At 45.7% G+C, this 11604-nt stretch overlaps 1 protein-coding gene across 1 annotated transcript in view; it reads right to left on the bottom strand.

The window, feature by feature from the left end:
- Nucleotides 1-10097, bottom strand: part of DGKD (diacylglycerol kinase delta) — a 69831-nt gene extending 59734 nt beyond the window's left edge. The window contains exons 1-3 of the mRNA XM_025209456.1: nt 10040-10097; nt 6774-6884; nt 6091-6171 (exon numbers count right to left, since the gene is read on the bottom strand). Of these exons, the coding sequence (XP_025065241.1) occupies nt 6091-6171; nt 6774-6884; nt 10040-10066 (219 nt within the window). The 5' untranslated portion in view covers nt 10067-10097. The remainder of the gene's footprint in view (nt 1-6090; nt 6172-6773; nt 6885-10039) is intronic.
- Nucleotides 10098-11604: the final 1507 nt, after the last annotated feature.

Raw genomic sequence — 11604 nt, 5'->3', positions numbered from 1 at the left:
ACCTTGTGGCTGCCTATAAGTTCATCACGGGGGCACAGAAGGGAATTGGTGAGGTTTTATTCACCAAGGCACCCCCGGGGGTTACAAGAAATAATGGCCACAAGCTAGCAGAGAGCAGATTTAGACTGGACATTAGGAAGAACTTCTTCACAGTTCGAGTGGCCAAGGTCTGGAATGGGCTCCCAAGGGAGGTGGTGCTCTCCCCTACCCTGGGGGTCTTCAAGAGGAGGTTAGATAGGCATCTAGCTGGGGTCATCTAAACCCAGCACTCTCTCCTGCCTATGCACGGGGTTGGACTCGATGATCTAGTGAGGTCCCTTCCGACCCTAACATCTATGAATCTATGAGTTGAACAAATGTGAACAAGCAAAATACAACTCCGCATTGCAACATTTAGCCCTAAGCAGTACAGCTTCTTGGAGGCTGGAGATATTTTCTGAAAGAGCACTAAGTCTTTAGCAGATCAGAAGTTCAAGGAAGGTAGAGAGTGAAAACACATGGAACCTCTAACATACAGTAATAACTGCCTCTACTATACAACACTAGATGTGAGGTCTCATATTTTGAACAAAGCTTGTTAGCTTTGATTTTGAAAAGAGTGAAAAGTTCTCAGTGCACTTTTAAAACGGAATCAAAAGCTCTAAATTTTGGAGGGAACTGAGCTGGGAAGATGTGGAGGGGGAAACAGAGTGTTCACAAAGGGAACTGAGAGAAAATTGTAGGGCTCTGAGGAATCCAAAGCACTGACTAGTGATGTGGCAGGCCAAACAGTAACAGAAACTTCCCAACCTTTTGATTTGCAAGTATTTTTTATAGCTCAGTGCGAACCACAGTCCAACCTCTATACAAACCTCAAAAGACAGAAAACAGAAACACACAGAGAGGCCAGACATTACTCTAAAGTACTCCTGGAGCAACTATGAGCCAGGGAGAGTATACATCACCATCTGCCTGCCTCCCAAGAGCTAGACTATTTCTACTGCATACTTGGTTCTATGGGAAGGCAGAGGCCTGATGCTGATCTGGTGCCAGAGTCATGGAAGTAATTCCTTCTGCGCTACTGTGCTTGGATGCAGAAAGTTGTGTAAGGCATTTAAAATTCCCTTCTCTCTTTACAAAACACCCACTGACAAAGATGAAAGATGTCCTCCACTTGCCATATATTCACTGGCAGCCACCAGTCTTGGGAACCCATGGAGATTGCACCTTTGGTGGGTTACTGGCTACCACCACAGCTTCCTGTGTGGCTGAGGAGTCTGATGCATGACAAGCAGACCCCCTGGTAAGTTGCACATACAAACATGGTTGAGCTTGTGCCAGCCTGCAGAGTACCGTTTTGTCTTGCCTGCCTCTGACACCTTTTCTCTATCTTATCGTTGGCACTCTCCATCTCAAAGCAACATAGGCCCTGCTTCATGGTGGCTTGTTTTCCATTTGCAGTGGTCCCAAATGACTGATTCCCAGCATTGGCCATCAATTCGCAGCTCACAAAGGTTTTTCTTGCAGACATCAACAAAACAGAGTTTGGGTCTTCCAAGTTGATGTTTGCCAATGGCCAGCTCACTGTAGAGTACGTCCGTGGGGATTTGGCCTTTGCTCAACTCACATGTCCTAATCAATGGAGGTGTCTCTGTCTCAGGAGCACAAACATACTGGGCATCTGGGCCCATTCCAGAACAGCAAAGTTGGAGATTTTGTCACGCCATGTTATGCCCAGGATACAGCAGTCACAACTATTCAGTTTTCTTTGTACCTTGGCCTAAGGAGACCATGGTCTCACTGCTGTACAATAGAGAGCTAAGTATGCAAGCACTGTAAATGGACACACCTTTGTCAACAGAGTGAGTGCTCTGTTTTTCCAAACTCTCTTTTGAAGTTTAACCAGGGCACTGCTTGCCTTCCCAATGTGAGCATTAATTGTGACTTCCAAGCCAAGGTTTTGCAAGATGGTGGAGCCCAAGTAAGTGAAATTTTCAACCACTTCCAGGCTTTCATTATTTATTCTAACTTCAGGAGGGTGGTTAAGTTCTTGACCCATTACTACTGTCTTCTTTAGGCTAATGGTCAGATCAAAATCATCACAAGCAGAAGAAAAGTGACCCATGAGACTTTGCAGTCTTGCCTCTGAATGCTTAACATTTGCTGTGCCATCAGCAAAGAGCATTTCATGGACAAGAACTTCTCAGGTTTTCGTTTTGAGATGAGTGAGGTCAAAGAGTTTCCCACTGGATCTGGTCTGAAGGTATAACTCCTTCTGAACAGCTACTGAATGCAGATGAATCCCAAAAAGCGTCAGAGCTAGGACACAGCCCTGTTTGACACCACTCTTGATTTCAAATTCTTCTGAACATGACCCATCAAACTTTACCATTCCATACATGGTGGACTTGATGCTCAGAGGCTTAGGAAGGCAGCCAATCTTCTTCAGGACTCAGAACAAACTATCTCTGCTGACAAGATCAAAAGCTTTGGTGAGATCAACAAATACTATGTACAGAGATTTTCTTTGTTCACGGCACTTTTCTTGTAGCTATCTCAAAAAGAATATCATATCTGTTGTGGATCTACTGGATCTGAAACCACACTGAAACTCAGGGTAGACTCAGTCTGCAAGGGTCTGCAGTCTTAGCAGGATGACTTTGGTGAACAGCTTCCCAATGAAACAAAGTAAGGATATACCATGATAGTTATTGCAGTTGTTCATATCATCTTTGTTTTTGTACAGTGTGACCATGCTTGCATCCTTCATATCTTGAGGAAATTCACCTTCACTCCAACATATACATATTAATTCATGCAAATGGAGGAGATAGATGGATTTCCCACACTTAATAACTTCAGCCGGTATGCAATCACAGCTGGGGCTTTACCACAAGAAAGCCGATCAATGGCTTTTTCTACTTAGTCTATGGTAGGTTTGTGGTCAAGTGTGTTGAGAGTGGAGTTATGGACCACATTTTCATGAGAGCAGAGTCCTGAGTAATGTTCAACCCATCAATTGAACTCATCTGCTTATTGCAGTCATTGATGGCTTCACCTGTGGAGGATTTTAAAGGAGCAGTCTTTCTCAGAACTGGTCTGAGAGTTTTCCCGATGCCCCCATACATTGCATGCATGTCTCTTCGGTCACATCTCATTGTATGTCTGACCTTTTGGTGGATCTCTTGAAGCGCCTGCAAGTTGGTGTGGCTAGGGTCATGCTTACATTTAAGAAGAGCTGACCAGTTCTGTGAGTAGGATCATTTCAGATGAGTTCTCCTCGAACCAGTCATTTGAGCTGTGATGCAAGGTACCACAAGAGTCCAATGCAGTTTGACAGATGGCTCCTTTGAGCTGAACCCATTTCTTCTCAGCAGTATTACATGGCTTAAGAAATGATAGAACCCTGGAGAGAGTTTTGATGAATTGAGATGATGTGTCTTTAGCTTTCAGTCTCATGACATTGATATGTAGTAAGTAGACTTTCTTGCTCTTGTACAAGCTCACTACAGTTTTACCTGTACAAACTCACTAGAGTTTTACCTGCAAAATTAATCTGATTTTACAGATGAGGAAACAGACCGATAGATACCTATATGTTCTCAAAGCCACAGAGAGAATAAGTGTTGGCACTGAAATTACAATGCAGGTGTTTTTGATTCTCTGTCCCATAAAGAAACCATGAAACTATTCTGTATGGTAAGAAAAGAAACAGCCATCCAAAGCTGATTTTCAGAATGGTGCTGGTATTCACAGATGTAGCTGGGCCTCTTCTTAGCCTCTGAGGACAGGCCTAGAAGACACTTTCTCTCCTAAAATATCTCTAGAATTTAACCAGATTCCAAGGTTTATGCCACAACTAGATGCAACTGAGAAGAGGTACAACAGGACAGGACTAACATCTATTGGCAACAGCCTCAGTTTAAAGCATGCAGAGTTCTGTGAGTTTATGAAATCTATCCCCATCTTCCTATATTTTATATGGTGCTTTTAATTACCTGCAAATTTGGAAACCATAAAATTAACTCCATTTTCCAAGTTGCTCAAAAGCATATTAAACCAATCTGGCATTGAACCTTGTAGGATCCCTTCTTGGTCTGCCTCTCCCCAGTTTGTAATTTCATCACAACATAGGTATATAGTTACAGAAGGCCTGAAAAGGCTACCATGATCATTCAGTCTGACCTCCTGTGTAACATAGACTACCAAATATAATCTGTAGTTCATTCAATGGAGGAAATTTGTCTGTCTTACTACATAAAATAACACTAAGCACCAAATAAAGTTCTTGTGGCTTTAAAGGGCTGAATAAGGGCATCTCTTACAGCATAAATCTAGCACCACAATACAGTAACTCACAATATTTCATGTGCACAGGGGGCCAAGTTACAATTGTTGCAGGAAACACATTGTCGCGGGGCACCTCGCTGCCCCGCTCCTAGAGAGGGGAAACCTGCCAGAGGAAAAGCTCTGGCAGTGCATAAGGAGCCCTAGCAGCAATTAGGGAGTACAGCTGTGGGTTGCCAGGGGAACTAATGAGAGTCAGCTGCCTGTAGGAGGCAGGGCCTGGCCTTTATAAAGCCCGGGGCTGAAGCCAGGCTGGCAGTTCCCTGCCAGCAGTCAGAGAGGCAGAAGCTCCTGGAGCTGAGATGCGAGAACTGCTCGAGCAGAGTAAAGGATGGCGGCTCCGGGAGATTGGAGCAATGTTGTTATAGCCAGGTGGCCTTAAGTTGTAGCCAGGAGGCTTGTGGTTTTGTTGTTGTCGTTTATTATACCGGTGGCTAGGGTGAGGCTATAAGGGGTTGGAGGAGGCCTCATAGAGACCCCCAGAGGGGTGGGGGCCCCAGCGCCAGAGCAGGCGCAGCATACTCAGGGGGAACCCCCAGTGGTATGGGGACCCCGGCGCCAGTAAGGGCGCAGTATCCTTAAAGGGGCCTCACAGCAGAGTGTGAGGACCCCGGCGCCCAGCGTGGGCACAGCGAGCCCCAGAGAGGGGGCAGTATTATTAGGAAGCCCAGCGTGGGCACAGCAGCCCCAGAGGGGCAGTATTATTAGGAAGCCCCAGGGCGGGCGCGGCGAACCCTGAGGAAGGCCTAGTGCTGCAATAAACCCTGGAGAAGGGCGGTGTACTGCGGTGAACCCTGAGAGAGAGGGGGTAGTGGTGCGGTGAGCCCGGGAGAGCGGGGGTAGCAGCGCGGTTGGGCCTGAGAAACGAGTGGCTCATCGAGAAGTCCCCAGAGGGGGCGCAGAAGTCCCCAGGAAAGGGAGCGACATTGCAGGGAAGGCCCCAGAGAGGGGCAACATTACAGGGAGGCCCTGAGTGGGCTCGGAGAGCCCAAGGAAGGGCAGCACAACAGAGGAGGCCCGAGAGACGGGTAGTGTACATATAGAGTGACAATCCAACGTCTATCCCATCTGCGAGGCTTGGGGCATGGTATTAGGGGTTGGTAGGAGCCACGCGTAGCCCATAAGGCTAGGGTGCCTGGGAAGCACCCATCATACAGGGAGACCCCCGGTGGGTCCGGGAAAACACGGAGACAGAGGTCCCAGCTAACCGTGCCCAAGGAGACGTGAGGCAGCCTCCCAACTTAACCTAACATCAAAGATGTGGCGGGCGAGAATCTGAGGGTGCCCTTGGGCTGACTTGGCACGGAGAGGGGGGCTTAAGGAGATCATGGCCCTCCTGGAGGCCGCCGCCGTGACACACATGTTTATAAACATACATTTATATTTCCTGACTTTTCTACATGCAACTTCTTAGCCACAATACTGCACTCATCATATTCTTGCATTAAACACCATATTCTTGCAATAAAACAGTGATCCAGTTTTACATATCACTATGTGGACACCCCTAAAACTAACAGCGGGTAATAATGGAATCTCTCTGCTGTTAACTAAACCACCTACTGACTGGCACTGACTTCCATCATCTTCTTGTGGCTTGGTTAATACAACAGCTGCTCTTTGAATAACGGTTAAAGTGTACTTTACCCAGTGAGAGGACCACAAACAGCTGAAACATCTTTAGGAACACCCAGTCTTAGGAATAAGGGGGTGGAAGGAGGGAAGTCATACAGGGAGGATGGTAAGCGAAGCAGTAAATTCTACCGTGAAGCTGTTGTTGACATTCTTAGTGCTTGATTCTGCCACACTAGCATCTGTCAGGTCCACCTCATCAAATATAATTGACTGGAAAAAACATAAAATATAAAACACTGGGTCAGGTGAGTAAGACACATAGCCACTGAGAGTTGCATCCAAATGCCAGCCTTTAGCTTTCCCTTCTAGAAAATACCGCATGGTCTACTTCACTAGATGTCTTTTTTTTTTTTTTGTAGGTTTAGTGTTTGTGAAAGCAGCCAGACCAAAGGCCCTGAAGACTGGCCTTTCTTATCAAGAGATTTCATAACATGGATGACAGGTCAGATCCATTAGGGCAAATGCTAGGCTGCCCAAATCCTTTTATTCATTCATGTCCTCTCCTTTGTTTCATTTTTAATAAAGACAGAATCCTGTCTTTAGGACAAAGAGTTCAGTAGAGGATGTAGAGGAAGGTATGATCCCCAGCATCACTGGTGGATTCCTGTGTGACTGTCATGTTTTAAGCACAAAAGAACAAGGAATTTCAAACTGAGGCACAGGAAACAGAGTTTTCAACTGTGACAAAACTTAGAGACAGACACTTCCAGGTGCAGCTGCTCTATCCTAGACTGAGGACTCACTACTTGTATAGATCCACATGCCTCCATCATTCCATCCCATCTTGCTACCTCCTACAAACTGCATCTCACCTTTGCAGTTTTTGCATAGTAGAGCGTCCGTCCTCGCAGTTTGAAGTATCGCCTCTTCCAGCGCTGGAATGAGCTGGTCTGTTTCATTAGCATCCCCTCTTTTATAACAGTCTAGGAACCAAGAGAAAAAAACACAAGGTGAAACTTTGTTTACTAGCAACTTTTTTGCCCCTTTCACAACACACATACCGCAAGAGGATGCAAAAGAGGAAAGCTCAGTTTGATAATAATATTCCTAGTGCCCCCTCCTGGAAATACATTACACATGCATTTATTTAAGCAGGTCTTTTATCAACAGCTGATTGTGAGAGAAAGCATTGTTCATCTGGGGATGCAATTCTGGCCCTGTCTGTTGATAGTCAAATTTTGACAGAAGCACAGATCCAAGGTCTATTCTGGTGATCGTCTCAAGGCTTCACTGTGATACAGAATGTGGAATAGTCACAATCCCTGAGATCAAACCCCAGCTGGAGCTCTGATTTCAGCAGAGTTTGACTATATACATATATGCCACAAGCCCCATCCAATCCTGTTCTGTTAAGCTATCAGCGTTCGACTAGCACAGGAGGCAACCTAAAGGCCTACAGGAGAGGGAAACAAGAGCAAGGCAGGAACAGTCTCCAGCTTCAGTGTTTGGTATTTTTCAGATATTCTTGGCCTTGCTGCAGCACTCTTTGGCTGGCTGCCGTTTCCCAGGGCTGAAGTGCCAAAACTGTCTCTGCACATAGCCCTCAGGTTTTTTTCACCACTCCATAGCTAGACTGACATAGAAGCACAGAAACACCACCCATTCACTCACATATTTTGCATATGTAGAGTACACAGACATATTTAGTCCACATTTGTTTCATCTCACTTCATCAGACACATTCATTTCCCCAACTGAGGGCAGACACCGGATACCAAAAGCTAAACTAAAATAAGCTCAATGTTGTGTCTTAAAAATACAGAAAAATCAGAGTTAAGTTTTCAGCCTGAACTCACTGATTGTGCAAGGTCAATGCCTGTGTCCCAAAATGGCAGGCAGACACGGTTTCTCAATGCCCCAGGGTACCCTCTCCCCTCACTAAAAGAAATATAACCTGCAGTAAGTCACCCACCAGCGACAGAGTCCAGTCCATTAACATACTGTTAAGACACAAAGAACAAATGCCCTGATAATCCTATGACAGGCTAGAAAAAAGATGGATTTAATACACCAGAGCTCTCTATGCAAGACACAGATTCAAAATGGAATACAGTCAACTAATAGCTAACAATTAAGAAATAAGCCCATAATCCTTTCTGCACATCCACTAATCAGCTGCGGTATTCATGTCAAGCCTAGCAGAATGCTATTGGGAATATGCCCCTTATTGATCCATAGCTTTCATATTTCTCTACCAATCCTTTCAAGGATCCTGAAACTGCTTTTTACAGCGCTCCATGTGTAGTGTTAATTTGTTCTGTTCGTCCTCATTTTACAAAACAGCTACAGACTGTAATACTTTCCACATGCTGGCTTTTGCCAAGTTCGAAGTCAAAGTTTCCTCAAAAACTGCTTGGAAAGCAAGTGCTGAGTACAGTATAAGAAGAAACATCCATGTGACCCAGTACATGTTTCCCTATCACTAGGTCAAGCTAACCCCAAACCAGACAGAGACCCACAATTGCAATCCTAACACTCTTTATGAAAGCTCAATGGGAAAAGAGTAGGTTCCTGAATATTGCTTCATCAGACTTGTAGTGAAAGAAGAGGGGATGGAGGCAAACCTCTCTGGGCTGCTGGGCTGGAGATACAGAGAAAAGTGATAACTTGCTAGTGAGCTCACTAATACCTCCAGACAACAACAGAGAAGACAGAAGATGGGTCTGCTATCACTAAGCCCTTGTAAACTGCCACCTCCAACTAGGCCACTCCAGTCCTTCCACGTGCATCAGCTGGATCCACTGAGATAGATAAGCATAACTATGCTCTACCAGAAGTCCACTCTCAACTACCCCCACACCAACAGAGTCAAGCCTGTACTCTCCAGTACTCCTCCTCAGCAAGCAGGGCCTGACCAACACCTCTCTTCCGTACCACCTTGCTGGTTGAAACAGCAGGCAACTCCTTGCCAGGGCCAGCTTTCATGCTTTCATGTCATAGTGCTTTCAGGAACACAAAAAAGCAACTGCAAATTGTAAGATTAAAGCCAGAGCCCTAACGGATGACGAGTCTACTTCCCTCCCAGCTCCCCACATCCTTAAAAGGGAGCTTTAAAAGGCACTCTGGAAATCTATTTTTCCTATGTCCCAGTAGGGGCATAAGCACAAGATCAGAAGATCAGGATAATTAGAAACCTCATGGCAGTTGAGGAGCCCTGTTCCTCCTCATCAGCTCAGCACAGTGCAGAAACACGCAGAAATATGACCCACACCCTGCCGTGCAGCAAGCCTGTGATCAACTGGTGATGGTGGTGTGAAGCTGGAAGCTGGAATATCTGCAATCAGTCTGCAGCATCTCCACCTTGCACAATTAGCAGCCAGAGCAAGGTGAAGGCAGTCACTTGGGAGATCTGGATGCAATATCTTGTTCTGTCTCACACTCCCTAGACAAGTCACTTAGTCCCTCTGGGCCTCAGTTTTATCTGCAAAACAGGGATAATAAATGCTTCCTTACTTTTCAGGGGCATTGTGGAGATATATACATGTAAGATAAGGGGCTCAGACATGGAGATCATAATGCACCAAAGCTAGAAATTGAGGTGGTCATTTGACTGACTTTGCAAGAAATCCCCTGCTGTCCATCGTGGCCAGAAGGACAGTGGTTAGGAGAATAGGCACCAAGCGAGGAGGAAAAATCCATGAGATTCTGACAGAAACCAAGAGGGGAAAAAACTGGACACTAAACAATGCCACACACTGACTTTGACATCTGGGAGAGAATGGGCCCCTGGATGCAGAGCCCCCAAATAACACTGCTTGCTCTCAAGCAAGGGGCCTAATTGAAGAATGCCAGAGCAGACCAAAACACCCAAGAAGGTTATTTCAAGGCCCTCTTCTGTTCCAAGAAATATTTATTCTGGGGTCAGCTGAGCCCTACTCTCCCCAGGCACAGGCAGCAGTTCTGGCTGGCTCAAACCCTTCCCCAGCCCGCCATAACAGCGCAAGCGACTTTGTCACAGAATGGCACCTCTGCTTTTTCTCACAGCTCCTGCCATTTGGGTCAGCTCACTCCTGTTGCTTTTGGGATCGCTTTTCCCAGTCAGCTCAGGGTGCTCCCTCAGTTCTGCAGGGTCACTCACCTCTGCAGGAGACGTGCCTTCCTCCATCTCCTCCTTAATATAAAGCTGCTTAAAAAAAAAAAAAAAAAAAAAAAAAAGGAAACACAACCCGACACGCTGGTCACCTCACCCCTCCCGGAAGGAGCAGTTTATGTCACTTGCCAGTGACTATCTATAGAAAACCTCACCACTACATAACTGAAACATGAAAGGCCCTGCGCAGCTCTCATACTCTCTCTCACACACCCTGCCCAGAAAGAATGAGCCTCTGGTTTCGAGCAGCCCATCTCTGCACGAGAGCTGCTGTTCTATTTATAGGACAGTATGAAGCTCAGTCAAGAGTCTAGTGGGTTTGGGCGGAAAGGACTGGAGATAAGATCAAGATGACTTTATAGAACTCTTCTGACATTGCTGCTTTTCTTCTCCTCCTTTTTTATTTTACAACCAATGGACCTGGGGAAGCATCTATTCACCAAGGGGGAGGGCAAAAAATAATGGGCACAAAGTGATCAAAGATCGCTTCAGGTGCAACATAAGGAAAAACTTCCTTACAAGTTGAGTGCTGAGGGTTTGGAACAGGCTCCCCCTAGAGGTGGTACAGTCACCCACCCTGGTGATTTACAAGAGGCGTCTTGACAGCCATCTTGCTGGGGTTGTTTGATCCCAGCAGTCTTTCCTGCCCAAGTGCAGGGGGACTGGACCTGATGATCTGTAAGGTTCCTTCCTACCCCTAACAACTATGAAACTATGACTCTTCCCCCTCTTCACTGACAGGAGAATGCCAGTAAGTGCAGCTTACTGGGAACAGGGCCAGGCACGTAACTGACATCTAATGGAGAGAAAAACGGAAATCAAAGCAACTCTTTCTTCTCCCCCCAAACTTTTCTAAATACTGACCAGCCTACTGGTCATTCAGTCGTGACTGACAACCATTGCTTCAGAGTAAAGCAAAAGCTCCTTGTTTATGGATAAAAAGGACTCTAGTCCCATTCCATTTGTTATGAGGATTCCTTCCTGGCCACTGTGGCAATCAACTGATGCCCTGAAACAACAGGAGCGTTGATTACTTGAATCCTGTTGAGAATAACTACAAATGTTATTGTTGGTCCTAAAATGATCAAGGCTCTGTTTTCAATCCAGCTCCGTTATTTGACTCTTTGACATACTGCAGCGAGGCATTCCATTTGGCTGGCTGCACAGTGTGAAGAACAAAGTATTCCCTCAGATTTAGTTGATGTTGACTTGCTGTTACGTTCATCAGTAACCCCTTGTTATCTTATTAAGAAGCGGCATAAAAAGTCTGCTGGAACAGATTGACAGTTTAAGATAACAAGTCACAAAGCAGAAAGTATCAAATACTAGGACAAAAGATCCAATCAGACGGCCAGAAGGCAGGGTCCTAGTAGCCTTTCACTAGGTACCTTTGGATTTGGCCAGATCTGATTTCAAGGGTGAATTTCTTGCAGAAAACATCCATTTACTAGCAAACTGTTTGAAACAGAAAGGAAATAATATGTTTCTAATTTGATTAAGGAGCAGTTGCTTTGAAAAGAGAAGAGTTAAGGCAGCCAGCAAAGCTTTGTCCC

Source organism: Alligator sinensis, unplaced genomic scaffold, assembly GCF_000455745.1.
Source record: "Alligator sinensis unplaced genomic scaffold, ASM45574v1 scaffold237_1, whole genome shotgun sequence".
In the NCBI taxonomy this organism is placed as follows: Eukaryota; Metazoa; Chordata; order Crocodylia; family Alligatoridae; genus Alligator; species Alligator sinensis.
This window is presented reverse-complemented; position numbering and strand designations above follow the sequence as displayed.